Source organism: Dryas octopetala, chromosome 3 (assembly GCF_963921425.1).
Source record: "Dryas octopetala chromosome 3, drDryOcto1.1, whole genome shotgun sequence".
NCBI lineage: Eukaryota > Viridiplantae > Streptophyta > Magnoliopsida > Rosales > Rosaceae > Dryas > Dryas octopetala.
In genome coordinates, this window is record NC_141368.1 from 20,007,061 (window position 1) to 20,027,680 (window position 20,620).

Consider the following 20,620-nt stretch of genomic DNA (forward strand, 5'->3'; position numbering starts at 1 on the left):
AAATCTCAAGGTTTTCTGATTAAAATGATAATAATGAATAATACAAATAACCAAAAAGGTTGCTTAAATACGTTCAGAACCCTAGACGTTCGAAATTCAAAACGAAAATAAAAATGGAAATAAAGTGCAATTTAGGAAACTTATTCAAAAATACTAAATCGCTTATTTGAAGCCCTAAACGAAGGAATTTGGCCAAAATAGGCCCTCGAATTTTGTCTCGTCGTTCCCTTCGAATCAATATATTATGGGCCCATTTCTGACACTGGGCCGGGCTTGTTTCTTTTTTTGGCCTTCTGGCGATCGAGTTGTTACATGAACCGTTCTGCCATTTGTTCTACATCACATTGTCTTAGTTGTTTGTGATGATGTATTACACTATTACTAGTTGACTCCTGCTGCTCTCTTCTTTCTATAATTTTTATTGGCTGACAAATACAAATTATACAATATGATAGGAGTGTGAACTCATAAAACCCCTTCATACATACGGAACGATACTCGTTAACATTTTTTTTTTTGGCCGGCCAGATACTCATTTAACTTCTAAGAATGATTAAATGAGGAATAAAATAGAGAGAAAAGCTATCAGCGATTTGACAAGAATTAGATTATTAAAGTGAAATAGTGAGACTTTTCTTTTCTTGATTAAAAAATATTTCTTTTGTTAGAAAAATTGTGCTTTTAGGTGATTATACACATGTATCTAAACATATGGGTTGTTGAAGTGGTGATATACACGCCAGTAGCCATATGGATGGTTTAATTGGGTGAAAATAACTTGTATGTCCTCGTTATAGGGACAGACTGGTATCACGGCAGAGAAAAAAAGAAAAAGAGAGAGAGCCAATGAGAATAAAGTAGGGATGACATCTCTCCCTATTCCAATGATAGGGAAGTTTCTCTCTTGTATCGCTCTTAATAGCCCAAAGAAATGCGTACTACTATTTCTACTTTCCGTAACTTATCATTTTAAAAAATATATTAAAAAAAAAATATTTTTTTAAAAAAATTAATTTCATTAAGAATTAATATTAGTAACAAGCTATGAAAAAAACATACTATTTTCTTTACACAAAGCGAGCAATTATATTACGTTTTTTTAGCTAATAACAAAAACTCAAGAGATTGGTTAGAGCCAACAATGATCTAACCTCATCTATTGAATGATTAACCATTAAGCATGCTTGAAGAAAACCTGCGAGACCTTGAAAAATTTTGTAAATATTATTTTGGTGGCATACGGATTTCCTGAGGTTGTATACTCATTTTGGTGATGAATTGAAATTTTTGGAGAATTTAAGGAATTTATATGAGATTATTTAGAATTATTTTCGCATTATTACATTTATTTGGAGACTTTAGAATTATTTCTGAAAAATTATGGAAGTCAAACTAGAAATTGAGGTGGTAGAAAAATAGTATTAGTTGAGAGGAGTCGGTTGCATTTTTTAGACTCGTGAGCTATTTTTAACGATTTTTCAAAGTTTGGAATATTTTAGAAAAAAAAATAAAAAATAGAAAAATAATGATGTAGCGCTGACGAGTAGACAACACGCGACATGGAAGGCGGAAATTGGACGATGGGTAGAAGACATGTCATTAGCTCAAGGACGTGCGACCCGCATGCGTTCGTGAGGGTTCATCGACCCTGCCCGTTTTCTCTCCTAATTGAACCTCCGCGCCAACCGGGTTGCATGCCCAAAACGACGTCGTTTTGTTCTTGATCATGTTTTTTTTCCCCATTTGATCAATCTCGAGATGCAATCAGAATCGTTTGATGATGTGTACAATACCATTGCCTCCAAGATCTAGGTCGTTTATTTGATTTCTAAAAGAGATCTTGGCCATCCAAATTCACTCAACACCTCTATAAATAACCCAAGCATTAAACTTCAGCTCTTTTGTGCTATGGGGTTTCTCTCACTAAGGAAAGCTTTTCTCTCTAGAGGTAACCCTTCTTCCTCTATTTTTTCATTTATTTCTTTTTAATTAGTTTTATTTAAGAAATTTAATTAAATGTTTAGTTTTAAATATTAATTAAGTTAGTTTAAACTTAGTTTAATCATTTGAAATTAATTTAATAATTCCAAATTAATAATTAAGTTCTTAATGAATCATTTAATTTAATAATAGTGTTTGATTATTAGTTTAATTATCATAATAATTATTTAATTACATAATTAGTAACTAGCCTCTTAGCATGCGCTGCGCTCGCGCCAATTGACATTTTTTCAATTGAGCATATAATATACATTTAAATTCAAAAATAATAATATTTTTAATTTTAATATTTAATTAATTTGAGACAAGATGGTGGCCTAGGAACAACTTCTTTTACATATTTTTGGTGGATTTTTCCTTTTAATTTGAATAATTATTTTTAGATAGGAAGTAGGAACATTAATAACTTCTTTTTCTCAAATTTTAATACTTATCTTTTATTAGGCAGGAAGTTAGCTCAGGGACAACTTGTATTTAATGTGTTTACTTTACAAATTAATTTATCCCTCTTATTTTTGTTGTATGACATATTTATTAAGCAAGAACATGTATGAGAGTAATTGAAAGTTTCACCAAACTGGGGAAGTTTCCTTTATATATAAAGATAAATCAATAATAATTAAATTAATTTAAGCCAAGCCATCTCATACATAAAGTCTCACTATTAGTCTCGTTGTTCTTTCAAATCCATTAGCGGGGCTATGCATCCTATAGGGTATTGGCGTTATGCGACACTAGTCCCTATCGGCTCAAAAAGGCTCGTTAAAGTTGGGGATTACGATTCACCGTGTGACTAGCGGCGTCCTATGAAGTACTTTTCTTTTGGTTACCTTATTAATAAAGTAGACGAATCATTCTTCTCTATTATAAAAGTGAAGTGGAGATTCCACAAGCAATGTCGATGACCTGGAAAATAGGCTTAGGCACTAGGTCGACATGAGATTAGACTAGCCAGCAAAGATATTTTCTGAAGGCCATGATGACAGACAAGCTTTAGATAGAAGGTCGTCAGCTTGACCTAGTATGGCTTCAGAGGTACATTAAAAGGCAAGTAGCAAAAGCCCTGAGAAAGCGAGAATGCAATTCCATTTTCATTACTTCAGCCCGCCATCCCTTGGTTTTTATACTATTGAGATATTTGCTTGATCTCTCGCGATATATGTTGTGATGTCTAAGTGGTATAGCCATTAAAATGGACACTCTTGCTAGCTTTTGCCAATTCTATCTCGGTAAGGGTAGTTGGCCATTTGGATTGGTCATCAGGTTTGTTACTTGAGCCCTAAATGTCTACGAAATATGCTTGAGCATGCAATTAGTTTTGGTTATTCACTGATTAAGTGGTTTGTGTTGTGCATTCCTTTTAAATGTTTTATAACTGCTTATATGTAGTAACTACGTTCGCTACTACTTCAAACCTAGGCGGGTGTCCCCGTATGAGGTAATTTTGGTGTATATCACTTACCAATTGACGATCTAGGCTAGACTAGTGGAGCAGCCTCGCAGCTTGTCAACTCTAGCAGTTTGCTTTTGTTATACATAGTCTCCTGGGCAGGTCAAGATGCTCTCCTTTGGTCTTTTGTGGACTTTGTCTATTTTTTTGTTCTTGTGAACCCTGTTTATTATGTTGAGGTTGTGAACTCTGGTTATCATGTTTCTTTTGCGAACTCTTTAGTAACTCTTTGTATATATTGGTCCTGATCATGTAATTCTTCTTGGGTTGTGTTTTTGAGAAAAAAATGTTTTGTATAAATATTACAAGGTTACTACTTAAACAGTATGTAGCCTTGTGGGGTTGGTTTATGTAAATGTTTTATATTTAAATTTTTATTTTTATTTTTTCGATGCTTATCAAATTCTTAGGCCTTATACTATAATGAGACCCAAATTGTGTGACTCAAAACCCATTTTGGGTCTCAAACAGTGTTGAGACCCATTTTGATCTCCAATGGTGCCGAGACCCATTTTGGACTTCAGTATTTTATACTTATTTAAAATATGCCTAATATCGATTAAGTGATGTTTAATTTATAATTTATCACTTAAATATTTATAAAAATTATACCGTTGGTTTTATTTTATTGAGATCATTAAAATAAGGTCAATATTGAATATATTTGGATTTATAATTTTATTACCCAAATTATAATTTCTATATTTTCTCTCCACCATCGGTCTTTCAAGTTGTTTTGTATTTTTTAATGTTTGAAATGCATAAAAATAGTAAACACAATACAATTCATTTTAGCATCATGATACGAATAACGACAAACATATAAAGGAAACCATACTAACAACCAAAGACAAAAACGAATACATAAAATTAACAACAATAACACCCAACAAAAAAAAGAAGCGATGATACATTTTATTTTGTTGGTGGAATGAATCCACGACATTCTTCAATGGTTCCCACGGATGGCCTCAGACGAATCATGGACGTTCATGTAAATATTCTTATAATTTGAGCAATATTAGATATTCGCTTTGGCTTCACAATCAGCACATGGTTGAATGCCCTTCTTGCAAGTGCATGCAACTGGATCTGGGTATTTGGGAGGCACAGGTCCTACTTTAAACAATTGTGAAGAAAAACCATGGAGGAAGCATGATATATATATAGGATTTTGGGGAATATGGCCTTTGGGGGCTTTGTGGGATTTTTTATAATTTTTCTGGAATTTTTTCAAATTTTTAAAGACTTAAATCTGATTTATATGATTTTTTTAAAAAATATGTGTGTGTGGTGGGGGGGCGATCTGGGCAATTCATTTTGAAAAAAAAATTAGTCGTTGGTTCTTAACCTGGGTCATTAATCTGCCAACGGTCCATGGATCTGGGCCACACGTTCCAGCCATGTGCGCACCAGGGATATTGGGCCGACATGTAGAGCCCACGTCTTCAGGTGGTGTCAGCCACTGCCTCTCTCTTCCTTTTCTCACATGGGTGGGCCCGGGTGCTTTTGGGTTTGGGTCCCAGTGAGACCGAGATATTGGTATTAGTTTGGGTCTCAGGGGATTTTGAGAGCCACACTCTTCGGCCTGTAGTGCTTGTATGAGACCTATTTGCTACCCAACATGGGTTTTGGGTCCCTTTATCCAGCCTTGTAGTGGAAAGCCTTAGCCAACCCATGTTTAAAGTAAAAGGGCTTAACTTACTCTTGGGAACTTAGGACTACAATTTGTTGATTTGGTGTTGTACTCTCGCGATCCTCAGGACACGTGTCAGGATTTTGAGGCGTGACGGAGCCTAAGTCTACCATAAAAGGCAAAAATCCCGCATTTACACCAAGTTGAACACCATGTTTGACTAATATGATTGAAACCCAAACAAGAAATTAACCCTTTAATCTCTAGTCGATAACATAGTTTCCCCAATTCACCCGTAGTTATTCTTGATTAATTAATAAAGAAAACCACAGGAAGCTTCTTGTCGATATGCTTCATATATAGCCGGAACTTTGCTTCCTTCTCGTTTCTTTGGCTACGAAATTAATACGACTTATGCTTAGGAAAAGCCATGACCATAACCGCCGCGAGAGGCACGTTGAAAGTCAAACCAAAGCTAAACTAGAGTGTATGATGAAACTCTAGACAAACCCTCTCGAAGATCAAGAAAGGGAAAAACTCTCTTGAAGATCAAGAAATTGACAAATGCTTTGTTCATAGCGCCTAGAATACTAAGACCACTGCATAAGAAAATAAAATACCTTCACACATTGGATTCAAACTGAAACAAGAGCCACCACCACATAAAAATAAAAATAAAAACAACTTGAGGCAAACAACCTGAAGTCACCCAACTTTAAAAAGAAAAAAATTGTGGAGATAATTCTCTCCTTAGATACCTATTCCCAATAAAATTCTCATTTACATAGTTTAAATAAAGAAAAACTACAAAAAGATGACATGTAATTATAATATATATAATTTAATGACATGAAAAAAATTAAATGCAGTGCAATCAAAACTGAAAAAGTCATAAGGGTTTAATAAAAACCTTAGGCTGATGAAGGAGTACATCCTAATTTTCTATAAGAAATAATGTGTATTAATGAACCTACATAATAATTAAATCACTTATACTAACAAATAAAATATAATCAACCTACATACAATTATCAGTTGGTGGTTTCTTATTTGACTCAATCATGGTCTGAAAAAGATATATATATATATTTGATTAAAGGAGAAGATATATCTATTTATATATGACGCCGAGCGCTCGGCGCTTATGTTATGGTTTAGCTCCGGGATTTTAGGCTAAACCCTAACATAACGCCGTCATCAAGCCTATTCTATACCTTAGGAGGGGATGAGGTGAAAAAATAGGAGTTTACCCTCAAAACTCGGCGGAGCAAGTAGCGCCGAGTGCTTCTTACAACGCTCACCTATGTTAAAAAACATTGTCGAGCACTCTGTGACAAGACGAACGTGCACACCTAATCGAATCTGTATATATATATATAACCATAAAAGTGCCTTAAATCACTTGTTTTAATGAATTTAAGGGGATTCTTTTTCTAATGGAAGAATTAAAGGTAATTAAAGAGTTACACAATTTGAAAACAAATATTAATTACATATAATGACATAATTTGTAAAAAATAGAGATCTAATGGAATATTGTTATTTTACGTGGAACATGATTTTGAATATGAGCTTTAACTATTAAAAGAAAAGTAATGTTGTTACGCTCTAAAAAAATATATAATTTAATGGACTAATATCGAAATCACTCTAAGTTTAATAAGTCGAGTAATGCTAGTGGTACCACATGTGTACCACTTCTCTAATAAAGATGAGACACATCTATACAATTAAGTCCTATTTCTATTAAAATGGTGCCCAAGTAAAAATTGTGGTACCTTGACCATGGTATATCTGTTGATAAGTCTAGTATTAGGCATGATTTTATCTTATACATTGATGTGGTTGCATGTGATGGATATATAGCCTACCACAACTTATAATACCATAGTGTGAATGCAACCTCTGTACCCCAAAAAATACAATAGTGTGCATACCATGCGTTGCTCTAAACAATGCAAGTCCACGTATCCACTAATGGCATGGTACATGCACAAGGCAAGGCAAATCATATGCAGTCCAGCAACGTGGTTCAATTGATTTAAGAGATAATTAGACTTAGTTCATTTAACAAAAATTGTTTTTAGATAGAGATTGAGAGTGTTTTAAAATTTATAAGAAAATTCTTTTAATTCATAATAATTTATAAAAAAATTCTTTTAATTTATAATAAAGTCATTTTAATTTATAAAAAAATATTTTTAATTCATAATAAAGTCTTTTCTCGATTTGAAGGGTATTTTCCTCTATTTGAAGGGTATTTTCCCTCCTAGGGTGAAGAGTGAGATTTGTAACCCAAAATCTCAGAGTTAAAACCTAATATAAAGCCGTCAAAGAAAAAAAAAAATAAAAGGACTTAATTAAAAATCCTAAATCACTACCAATTTTAGGCTAAAAAGACCTCTAAGTCTCCATTAATTTAAGGAAAATATTTGGGTCACCCCTTCCCCCAAAATAACAATTTTGGTAATGTCGGCGCATGATCGGAACCGTTCACTTTTTAGATCAACTATTATAGATCATCTCTGCAAAAAATCAAATCAATCGGAAATCGTTTGGTTATATAACTATTGTCAATTAAGTAGAAAAAATTGATGATTTTCAATTAAAGAGTGATTTTTTGACCAAACCGTTGATTTTTTCTATTTAATCAACAACAGTTATATAATCAAATGATTTCTGATTGAGTTGATTTTTTGCAGAGATGATCTATAATAGATGATCTAAAAAGTGAACAGTTCCGATCATATGCCGGTATTACCGAAATTGTTATTTTGGAGAGAGGGGTGACCTTGCCCAAGGGTGACCCAAGTAGTGCCCTTAATTTAATTAGTCATCAAGTCAAGTCTTACTTTAACCTCGTTGGTTTTATGATGATGACTTTCTTTTCTGTTTTGTTAATTAGTTTGGAGATGACTCTCTAAAGTCGACCGATGATGCTTCATTTCCAATCTTTCGAAACGGTAAACCGCCTTGAAGCTTCTTAGCTAGTTCTCACACGACTCCCAATATGTACTTCTATATATAGAGTGTCGTCCCAAAGTCCTGAACATACTCTCACACTTACTCTAAGATAATTAAAGGCGAGACTACAAAACAATGGTCTGCCAAAAGAAGCTGGTAGAAGAAGTGTCCGGTTGGCTTAGAGTCTTTGATGACGGCTCAGTCGACCGCACATGGACTGGACTCTCTGAGGTCCAGTTCATGGTCGAGCCGGTGCCTTCTCACGAGGAATTTGTCGACAGAGTTGTCACCCGTGACGTGGTCATGGATGAAACCTCCGGCCTTCGTGTACGGATTTATCTACCCGAAACAAAGCCCGGAGATGAGACCAAGCTACCCATAATCCTTCATTTCCATGGAGGCGGCTTTTGCATTAGTCAAGCCGATTGGTACATGTACTACCACATGTACACCAACCTTGCACGCTCGGCTAAAGCCATTTGTGTCTCTGTCTATCTAAGGCTGGCACCCGAGCACCGTCTCCCGGCTGCAATCAACGATGGCTGGTCCTCTCTCCTCTGGCTTCGCTCGCTGGCTCAAGCGGAGTCATGCGAGCCATGGCTTGTGGAGCACGCGGACTTTAACCGCGTGTTCCTTCTAGGGGATAGCACAGGAGCAAACATTGTGCATGAAGTGGCTGCTCGAGCTGGGAAGGTGGACTTGAGTCCGGTAAGGCTAGCCGGTGGGATTCTTATCCACCCGGGTTTCGTTCGGGCCAAGAGGAGCAGGTCGGAGTTGGAGCAGCCAGAGTCACCGTTTATGACGCTGGATATGGTGGACAAGTTTCTGAGCTTGGCACTACCTGTTGGGTGCACCAAAGACCATCCCATAACTTGTCCAATGGGTTCTGGGGCCCCACCTTTGGATACTCTGAAGCTTCCCCCATTCCTTCTTTGCGTTGCAGAGAGGGATCTGATGGTGGACACTGAGATGGAATATTACGAGGCCATGAAGAAGGCTAAGAAAGATGTGGAACTTCTGTTTAGTCCTCAAGTGGGTCATAGCTTTTATCTGAACAAGATTGCAGTGGACATGGACCCACAAACGGCTGCCCAAACTGAGAATCTAATTTCAGGGATCACAGAGTTCCTCAAGAAGCACTGAAATGCTAGTTCATTTAATTACGGTTACTATATTAGTTTTTGTTGTGACTCTTGTTAGAGGATCAAATTATAATGAGCTGTACTTTTATCAGATATGTGATCTACCATTTGATTCCAAACTTTGGTAGAAATAATTTCAATATTTTAATTCTACTCGATTTTTAATACCAGTCCCAACTAGCTAATTAAAGACTTGCTTTAATTTTATTTCGTATGTTCTTGAACATGAACAAGTAACGCTATTCTTGTATCTATCCAATGATACACTACAAGAAAACAGAGCAACCCCAACCTTTTTTTTCCTAGCTCTATTGCCCACTAAACAACCATTTAGAGTTGCACAATCAATTAGCAACTGTGCAGCAACACTTAAGCCAAAGGATGTAGGGGTTGGGGTCGCTAAAGACTTTTTGCACCACCTGTTTTGGTAAGGTGGCTGTGTAATCTGATGTCTGACAGTGAGTTGACAGCCACAATAGAAACTAATGTGTTAGTCAGTGCTATTCCTAGGCTACACTTACAAATTAGTTGGGATATTGGTTTGAATAGGAGAGTTGGCAGCTACTGCAAAATGGAGTTGCTTAACAAATAAGGATTTCCAAATTGAGAATGGTTTTGTTTGTAACATCCATATGCATAGCAGAATTAAAATTTGATTGGACCTAATGTAGCTTTGGACATGGTTTCCAAATGTGCTTCTTGCTAACCAATTAAAGAACAAGATAATAATGCAGTAATTCATACACAAGAAAACTCAGAAGTTGATCCAAAAGCAATTACATGTATATGACATAGAGATCATCCATTACAAAAAACCTCTAGTGTTCCAAATGTGCTACTGTACAATACACTTAAGCAGAAAACTACATCCTTATACTGATCTTTGTTCACCAACCTAAATTCACACCCCCCACCACATTCACAAAAACAAAATAATCCACTTTACAGCACCATCATCCCCTTCAGTGTCATCCTCTTCTGGATCCCCTACACCAAGCTCAAGATCCTACTAGTAATGTAAAGCTCACATAACTACAAAATGAAATTTGTTGGATTGTACCACAAAAATATGAAAAAAAAAATGAATGTGAGTACTTACAGTGAGCTTAGAAAGTCCTTAAATTCCTTTGAGGGTTTGCAGTTTATTTTGGGCAACCGATAACCATTCTATATTCACACATAACTTCAACCCCTGTTTTTTTAATAAGAACCAACACATATAATTATATAAACATTTTGTATTCAATATAGTCACAAAATTCACAACACTAAGTCACTAACTTCTCAAATTGATTACCAACATTATATAAACAATTTGCATTCAGTATAATCAAACAATTCACCACACCTATATTCTCAAATTGCTTACACAATAATAAAGTAACTCGTGTAAGAGATAAACTATAACAGCTGAAAATTTAAGTAACCAAACCCCAAATTGAACACACATGGCACTATAGAATGTATGGAAGAGACAATTAAATAGACTTGTTGTTGTAAGCATTTCACCATGGCACTAGTATGAACATAAAATGCATAAAGAAATATAAAGATAAAAACAAAATAAAATGAATAAATGTTTTATTAAGAGTGAATGAAAGTGAGTGTGTAAATGAAACCTACTTAGTTCTCGAATTGTTCAAAATTTTCTTCCTCAATTATATGTCATAACTCAATTGACCCAAGAGTCTATCAATGTATTACTGTAAACAGTCATAACCATCAATGGTATAAAAGGGTCACATCAATAATAAATTCAACAAAGAAAGTGAAATTTACATTTACACTTGCGAAAAAAACTTACAATTTCTGTACAAGTCTTCGAAGATCCAAGTTAGATGATCCAGAGAATCGGGTTGAGGTAAAAGCTTAAAAGTCATGTTAACCATAAAAAGAAACATAGCAAAGCCAATATAGGTCTGCAATATGGTAATTGAATTAAAAGAGTAAATCACCCCTACAAAAGAAACCAAAAGGAAGAAACAAAACTTGTCTAATGGTATAGACTTACAAGGAAAGCAACCTGGTTATGTGCCCATGTGAGAGAATTGCCCCTATGAGATTGTGTATGCACAGGCTAGTAATCAATCACTCAACATCAAAATAAATAAATGAATATTCTATGGATAGAAAAAAAAAAATTACAAAACACAGTAGTATGATCATAGAATTTTGTCTTTCAATTACAAGTATTCCATGTTGCATAACTAACCAAGTTCAGCAGGGATGTACCTATTTTACAAGTGAAAATACTTTATGTTATAAAGGAAGTGAAAGTACGTTGTTTTAGCGTATTTGCAATACACACACGTCTATAGAGAAAAACTGATAAAAGCTCAAATGTCTCTATTTCTAAAAGAGCAATCCACTATTTCCTTCCTTTTTCTCGTAAACTAATAAAGATATGAAGCAACATAAAAAAAATAATAATAAATAAAAGTAAAAAAAAAAGCAAGAAAAACATAGAGAGAAATACTGGGCTCATCTGCAAAGAAGCACAATTAATTAAATTGAAAGTAGCAAATTTTCTACTTGAATTCATAAATAAAGAAGCATCATTGCAAATCCATAATGAGAAGGCTAGCAGTACATACATGCATGAAGCTGAAAGCTCCTGCACAAGGACAAATGGTATATCTTGTGGTTTAGCCCTTACCTAATTTCACAAATGTAGGGCTTAATTGAGTGAAAATTCTCCTCATTTGGGCGGCTCAGTATTTGATCCACCAACACTTTCAACACAAATGAACCCGAAGCTGGCAAAATTTGCAGAGTCCTCCGAGTACCTGACAAGTATTATGTTGATACAATTAGAGGGTGTTGGAGACTAGTCCGCGTACACACACCCAAACAAACAACAAGAAAGCAACTAAAAATGGATTTCAAAAGGTTTGCCATGACTAGACAAGAACTGTACTTGAAGTGAAGAAGTTCAGGATTTTAAACAGAGGAATTTTTGGAATGGGCCATGGCCCATGACTCGACCTCGACAGCGTTTGTTCGATCTCGCTTCCATAGATCTGCACTGCCTTTATAGCTCACCCCGCCTCCAAAGATAAGCCCTAGCCTCCATAGATCTGATCTCGGTTCCATAGGTTTGCCCTAGTCTCCATAGATTTGCCCCATCTCCACCGCCTCCATAGATCTGCAACTTCACAAACCACGTTGGTTTGGCCTCCATAGATCTGGCTTCACAAATCCATGACCGGAATGAGCAGAATGGGGAATATAAAGAGGGAAAGTGAAAATTGAAACCCATGGGTTTCAATTTGATGGAGGTTGGAGGACGTGCGCAGCCACACTGTTTCCGTCGGTGTAGGCTACAACCATTTGGAGATAGGTGACTGCAACAGCGTGGGATTATCAATTTTCTATTACCTTCCCCTTAAGAGATATCTGAATAAGTGAGTGAGCTTGCAACTTTGGAGGTTTTTGTTGCAGAAGATAATTAAAACGAATAAAGCAATACCATTCCAAGTTAGTTACTTAATAAGCAATGGTTTAGGGGTTGCGTTAGGCAGACAAAGTATTAACAGTGAATTTTGACCAAAAAAAACAACAATAGCAATGGTTTTCAGATTAGTTTATAAAAAGGGTGACCTTTGCTAAGATTTTTTGTAGTGATATTATACCATCGATCACAGCAGACGATTTGAGTAAAATATGTTTCTTCCCATGCGTACCTATGAATTTTGAAATTCATTGGACATAGAGATGATATATATATATATATATATGCATCAATGTTTTGGGTCTTCTCAATATCAAAAAGTTGATTGTTTCCTCGACCAATTAAAGTTATGACGGATATATAGTTCATACTTTCATATATTCTCCATCTTAGTTCTAACATACACATCCAAGACTCATTCATTATATCATAAGCAAGATAGAGCAAGGCTAATCAACCACCATCGACCTTCCATTTGATGTCTATAAATAGGGGATTGACCCCCTATTTTGAGTAACTTCGTTAATTTTTTTAAATTTTTATTAACTTAAGCGACGGAGTGATTGTTTCATATTCCTCAAACACTTTTAAGACTTTCAACTTCAATTGACTTCTCTTTTAAGAATCGAGCTTTATTCACTCTTTAACTACTAATTTTAGTTGGTGCTATTTCTTATACCAACACGAATCGATTTACTTTTTTTCATTTAAATTTCATGTAAGGTACTTTATTTTCATGCTCCTTTCCATTTTAATTAAAGTCTTGTTTGAATTTTTGCAGTTCACTGTTGTTGGCACTTTATATTCTATCTTTTAGGCTTGCAAAAATTCATTGAAATGTGTTAAAACAAGTTGATCTTTTAGTGGAACCGCAAGATTCTTTCAATATCTAACATTAGTTTAAAATATATGGTATTTCACCTTTTGTCTTTTTATTTTCTTTGTGAAAAGGTCATAGTATTTGTGTTGTCTTTATTTGTGTTAGGCTTATTTACTAATTTGCCCTTGAAAGTAACTTCAAGTTTCACTTTACCCCATAGGTTTATTTTGTATCACATTACCTCCCTAAAACTAATTCTTGTGTATCCACTACAACAAATATGGTCAAAGGCCTCTATTTTTTGCACTCATAGATGAGAGGGTGTCTATTGACAAATGAGGTGATCACTAATATTTATTGTTAATGATTACTATGTTCATGGTGAAGATAATAGTTGCCTTAGGACCCACTAATTTGTAAGATAGTTGATTTTTTGGTAGCTCCATAAACATAGTAACCAAATTGGGAGATTAGTGGGATAATTTTTCTTTTCCCACCCCTAACCCAAACTAAATTTGTAATGGTGGCTGTGCACAAGACCTCTTTTCTTTGAAACTAAAGTTGAGGAAGTGACAATTGACATTTTGGGTTTAGGGATGAATTTATAAAATATTTCATTAAAATTATTTTTCTATGAATTTATAAAATTGTTTGTTTTAAAAACAAATGCTTTTATAAATTGGTTTAAAATTGGTTTAAGGTTCTATTTTGATAAAATTAAATGCTTATATTTTAAATGAGTTTTTGGTCTAGTTGGATAGGGCTCGGGACTAGACGTGAAAAGGAGTTACGACCATCAAGTTTCAGATATTTTAAGTTAAAGGGCAATTTAGTAAATTCTTCAAGTAGGGTTTTTTTTTTATGAAGACCTAACTTCAACATATTTCTTCTCATTTTAGTCCTGAAGCAACCGCACACCGCCTTCCCTTTCTCTCTCTTCTCTCTCCTCTGCTGTGAGCTCTCTCCAACCATCTCTTCGTCGTCCAGTTGCCAACGCCGGTGACATGCATGGACCTCAATCAACTAGTCTCTTCCTCCTCTCTCTATCCTTGCCTTTTGATTGCTCAACAACCCAATGGAAACATGGATTCACACCTTCTCATTGCTATGTCCCAAGATCTTTTCTCATGCATTCTCCATGGATACAACTTAGAGGACATGCACGGGTAAACAAATATTTTCTCTCTTCCTCTCTCAAATCATGAAATTTTCTTTTAGGGTTTCGAGATTTTGAAAATTATTACAATTTGTAGATTTGGTGTTTAGAGGAAGATTTGGGTTGCAACTATTATGTTTCATTGTTTCCTTTCAGATTTGGAGTTTTGAAGAATTTCTATCTTCAAAGTCGTTTCTACTGTCGCCATCATTATCATCTTAAGCACATCCTCTGGACCACCCGAAGAATGATATGAAGAATTTCTGGTGAGACCCACCATGAACCCTAATTTATGCCCTATCCAAGATCCCTAATTTCTAAGAGACCTCCATCCTAGTTGAACTGAGTTTGAGTCATGTTGTGGACAATAAAAAGCGAGGTTCTTTCTTATGAACAAGAGTTTGAGAGTTGATTCGTTTATATTTGTTGTGAATCTGGTTTTTTTTTTATTTCCATTTTTTAGATATGTTTATATTTACTTATGTTTTATAAATTTCCTTATGATTTTATGGCTATAAACAAACACTTAATTTCGTAGTAAATTCTGAGACTTAAAAATAAAAGGAATATGAAGTATTAGATTTTGCTAGAAGAGGTCTGGTCTTCATGGTGAAGCTGGGAGCTGTTGGAGGTTCTGGAGGTCCATACCTCAAGGAGGAGGTCCGGTCCTCAGCTTCATGGAGGCTTCTTGGAGGTCCAGTTCTCGGCTTCATGTCTTCAATGGTGAGTTTCTAGAGGTTCGGTCCTCTGGGGAGAGGTCCGGTCCTCAAGCTTCGAATCCACTTCTTGTCCTACATCAATATGGAACATTCAACATTGCATGGTTTATATATTGGTGTATATATTTGTGCAGATTTTAGATGATGCACAATGACTAAGTATTGTTGTTGGTTAATTCTATATAAGTACAACAAAAAAGTTTGTTTATCAGTAAATTTAACATATATGCAATATATGACTTGTAAATGGTGTTTTTGAAGCTGAGGGAGTTACTACTGAAGCAGTAACAAATCAAGAGGAAAAAGTTGCATGCTTAAGGTACACTCATGATAATTATCGGGGCATTTATATATTTATTTTGGTGGTACAATTAAAGAAATTTCATTTTGTAGTTCTGTGAGATTGATGATATTGAAGGATCTTGAGTTCGTGAAGGGGGATCTTGAAGGGGATGATATTGATGGTGAAAGCTTGGTCATATTTTTGTGAAAACTGGCAGGGTATCTACGTATTTTGTAGTGGGTTTGGAGCTATTGCTTGACCAAGTTTAATTGTTTTAGATGTTTCTAGTTGTAAGAATGTTGAAGAAAACTGATAGAATGATTTGTAATTTAGGCTTCAACTGATATATATGTGTAATACAAGTTACTTTCGGTTCAAGTATGCGTTTTCAGATTTTATGAGCAGTTTATTAATTAATAGTGTTCTTTTGAGGTTACATGAAAATTCATTAGTATTAATTAGTAAACATTTTTTTTTTTTGTATGCTGGAGGACATTTAATTACTGAAACCAAATAAGAAACTAATTCAGAGAAGGTGGGAATGCAGCAAACAACTGTTGGAATTAGTAAGCTAGCTTACCCACTTTTAATAAGATAGTAGAAGAATCTACGACATATCATTGTTTAATAATATCCATCCTCCACCAATATAGAAACCTCATTAGATATGATGAAAAATTGAAACCAACTAACTGAAACATTGGTGAGAAGCATTCTTGTATATTGTCATGGCAGGTTTTGGCAGAAGCTTCCACCATTCCTACATTTGGGTGGCCTTAGCTCCCTTGTCACCCCAACACCAACATCCAACATGCTCTATAGTGACTGCATGGTAACAATGGACAATACAAACCAGCAATAGTGGCAATTTCATCTATTCCTACCAAAAAAAATTGGTGAGCTTTGCTAGATAATGTTGTAGTGATCACTTTGCCCACTTCCTATTTTTACAAACTTTGAAAAATTGATTAAAAATAGTTCCAGACTCAGAAAAATACACAAAAAATTCATACGGACTCATCTTGACTTAGTTCTAATTTACTATGAGGTCAAATTATCAATTTTCCTTTTGAGAGTTTCCAAAAAAAATTATTTCTAGAAAAATTAAAATAAATTTTCCTCTATAAAAAATCTAAAATTTCCGTAAAGTCTCGAATAAATTCTCAAAAATATTTTGGAAATTACCCAAAACCTATTTTAGAGAATTCTTCGAAGACTTTACAAAAATTTTAGAATTTTTCTAGAATTTATTTTATAGAAGGAAATTTATTTTGAGTAGCAACTGTTCATAAGAAAGGTATTGTTATTGTTTAAGACCAACGATTCATAAGAAAGGTAGTCTACACTCTACCCCCAAAAGATAGCGTGAATGCACCATCTGTATAAAAAATTAAAAAAAATAGAGTTTACATAATATTACTATGAATACTATGTGGGGAGATGGTGTGCATAATATTACTCTATGACTAGACTCAAATTCAAATCTCCCCTTCTATCACCAGTTAATTTATTTATATTCTATTATGTCTGTCTCAAGTCTCAACTAGCTAACTCAAAAAGATAAATTTATTTTGTGATTAAGTTCCTGAACACGAACAAGGAAGCGGTGAATTTAATTGGCACTTCTTGCATGTATTTAATGTGTCTATCCCAATTAATTTTGTTATTGTTTTAAAGACCATTACAGAAGATTAATTTAGGGAAAATATAATTCTTCGTATGCCTATGATTAATTTGGAAAGTTCACTTGCACATGATAGACCATGTCCTTAATAGTAGTGAAATCATACACATAAATTTTGAGAAAAATTTTAACAAATCGTACGTACACATATATTTTGAGAAAATTTTTATGAGATGAACATATATGTTTTATATGTCTATCAATCAAATTGAGCTTGTAGAGAGAGATTTTTTTTTTTTTTTTGTCTCATCTAGCTTTTTAGTGATACGGATCGTATGGATATAGTCTAGCATTTGTGTAGTACCAAAAAATTTAGTTAGATAAATGCTAGACTAACAAAAATTTTAGTAAGTTAGATACTATCATACTAGTACCAAACTAGTAATAAACTTAATAATTTCGACTTTATCCTGATAAGTTAGTGTAAAGAACAAAATAATATATGCAATTATGCATCTTCCGCAAATTTGTCCTACAACTCAATATTAATTTTGGACTGATTGTTTTTTAAGACAACTATACAGAATAGTCTCAGGCTCTCAGCTTCAAATTTATGTCAGCTTTCAAAATGAAAACTCCATCCAGCCTTGGAATTAATACTTTACATCAAATCTGTGCCCATGTAATTCAACCGCAATATACGGCAATCTCATCGCTTTGCAATAAATGTGAGCTACTTATCGGCTCTCATTTTCTTTGTGAACTTAAATGCAAACTAATTAAGAGAGAGACCTACTTTAATAGAATATACCAAAGCCCATCATATTCATCAATTTTCCAAACCCATGTGCTCCATCACTCGAGGAGGTACTTGTAACTTGTAAACTGCTAAACTTGTAGCAAAGAAAAAAAAAAAAAAACTAAATTTTTAATTAAGAAAAAAAGAAAAGAAAATAATAATCACAATTAATCACCTGGCATGGAATGCCAGTGGTATCAAATCCGAGAGAGGACTTGGACCCGGCGACGGAGCTGGAGAATTTCTACACACGGGACACGTGGCGCTCATGCGAAGCCATTCATCGACGCAATCAGCATGGAAGCAATGGTGGCAGTCCGGGATGCACCGCACGCGATCCTTGGGCTGGTACTCGGACAAGCAGATGGAGCATGGGCCGTTATTGGGCTTGGGGAGTCTCCGGCTTTCCCCGAGAACCAGCTTCGGGTAAGAGTCTATGGTGGGCCCATCGAGGCCCACCACGACCACCACAGGCTCCGCAGAGCTACTGGTGGTGGGACGGCGGTGGCGGTTGGGCTCTTCATAGTCATCGTGGTTGTAACCGCGACCGCCGCCTCCATTGGCTTTGACTTTGACACAAGCGTAGGAAGCGAGCATGATGGCGGATATGAGGACGAGGATGCTGACGGCGATGGCAATGCCGTAGCCGACACCAACACCAGTGGCGGAGACAGGTGGGTCGGCCGTTGACATGAGGTTGAGATCTGAGAGTGTGAAGTGTAGGAAGTGTGTGAGGTGTGTTAGAGTGAGGGTTTAGTAGTGTTAGAGAGAGAGAGAGAGAGAGAGAGAGAGAGAGAGAGAGAGAGAGAGAGAGAGAGAGAGAAGGGTGTCTGAAAGCTCGGCGTTGCCCGTGGGAAGAATTAAATTGCTTCCGGCTTTGTAGTTTGTGTATTAATGGTGCAAAATTATGGTGACACACTGACACCCGAATAGAATGCAGTGATGCAGTCATGCATGTGCAAAGCTAGTACTAGCTAGTAGCATAGTAGTGCTCTATGTACTCTTGGTTTTATTTCGGTAAATTAATTTCGACGATTAATATTTAAAGCTACCTATTTTGTGTTTTTTTTTTTTCTTGTGAATTTGTTTTGTTGGGGGAAAAAAAATCACCAACCAACACAATCAATTTTCATAACAACTCTACAACATATAAAGATCAATAATAACTAGTAAAAAATAAATAAATAATCTATAATGGTTAAACATACGTGCCTGATCTAATCAATTTAGCAAAAAGATCCACAACAGAATTATTTTCTTAGAGCATTTTCAAGAGACTCTTCAAACTTGGTTCTTCACATCATATTTTATTGGAAAAATTATAGTTTAGTCATTCTAACATTTTTTATTTTGAAAAAAATCTTATGACTTTTTTTTTTTTTCCAAATAAAAGTCCTTATTTTTTTCAAATAAAGTCCTTTGACCATTGCTTTGTCAAAAAAGTATGTCATTATATTATTTTTTTTTATGGTATAAGGTATGGGTTCACCTCATACCTTCCTAGGGTATCATAATGAAGTTTGTGGAGGCTGCATGTTAAGCCCAAAATCTCAGAATTAAAATCTAATATAAGTCCGACAAATTAGAGTTTGACGAAAAAGTAAAAATGCATTGCCGAACACTCAAAAATGGCTACTGACTGTTCGGCGCCTGGTATGTGTGAAAAAATATAAAATATACCAATATTATATAACATAGAATAGTTACAATATTATTGGACTTTAGTTAGAATTTTAAAAATCATAAGGTTTTAATCAGTAAATTGTAAATTTAAAAGACCTAAATGGAAGTCTCCCTATTTTATTTACCTATTTGACAATTTGAAGAGTAAAATTTGCAACTAAAAGTTTTTCACTCCAACAGACTTTACAAATTTAATTAGTTTATTATATTTTCTCTTTTTATCATTTTTTTAATAGCAGAAACTATATAATGCAGCCTTTTTATGGTCCCAATGTAATGCAGTTTTTCATATTTTAATAGCAAAATATTGTTTGACAAGTAAGAGCTTGCTCGTTTGATCAGCTGGGATTGAAACAAGGAGTAAAATTTCGTTTTGGGGAGTATGGAAATTTTAACACCATATCATATTAATTTCATTTAAATTTCAAAATATTTTGTCGAAATTTTCGAGCTAGGGAGGCGGAGCTAGAGGGAGAGAGGGGAGGAAGAGGCCAGCCGTCACCGAAGGAGAGTAGCGGATCGAACAGAGTGATGATTGGGGAGGGAGGAGAGAGAAGAGAGAGAAGAGAGAGAAGAGATGGAGGAGGGAGATCGGGGAAGGAAAGGAAGAGAATGAAGAAGACATCTGGGAGGGAGAGAATAGATCTGGGACTATCACAATGGAATGGGAGAGAGATATGCGAGGCGGCTGGAAGATTAGGAAGGAAGAAGGAAGGAAAGAAAATGACGGGAAAAGAAAGGAAAAAAAGTCAAAGGGAAAAGGAAGGAAATAATAAAATAAAAAATAAAAAAATTGTGCTGTGTCACTGTGTGTAGTACGGTGAAGTTTAAGTTGATTAGCCTAATTTTGGGTTTTTAACTTTTTAAAACTCAAAATAGAAATTACCCAACA

At 35.0% G+C, this 20,620-nt stretch overlaps 2 protein-coding genes across 2 annotated transcripts; one reads left to right on the forward strand and one right to left on the reverse strand.

Annotated features, from left to right (window-relative positions):
- Window positions 1-8,186: 8,186 nt before the first annotated feature.
- On the forward strand, window positions 8,187-9,207 carry LOC147291671 (strigolactones hydrolase CXE15-like). Its single transcript, XM_086238117.1, has one exon. The coding sequence runs from the start codon at window positions 8,187-8,189 to the stop codon at window positions 9,192-9,194; it is 1,008 nt and encodes a 335-aa protein (XP_086094243.1). The 3' UTR covers window positions 9,195-9,207.
- Window positions 9,208-18,216: 9,009 nt separating this feature from the next.
- On the reverse strand, window positions 18,217-18,738 carry LOC147291672 (RING/U-box superfamily protein). The gene has a single exon (XM_086238683.1). The coding sequence runs from the start codon at window positions 18,736-18,738 to the stop codon at window positions 18,217-18,219; it is 522 nt and encodes a 173-aa protein (XP_086094809.1).
- Between the last annotated feature and the right edge of the window lie 1,882 nt (window positions 18,739-20,620).

Coding starts and splice junctions, on each gene's coding strand:
- LOC147291671 (XM_086238117.1), top strand. CDS start 8,187: ATGGTCTGCCAAAAGAAGCTGGTAGAAGAAGTGTCCGGTTGGCTTAGA.
- LOC147291672 (XM_086238683.1), bottom strand. CDS start 18,738: ATGTCAACGGCCGACCCACCTGTCTCCGCCACTGGTGTTGGTGTCGGC.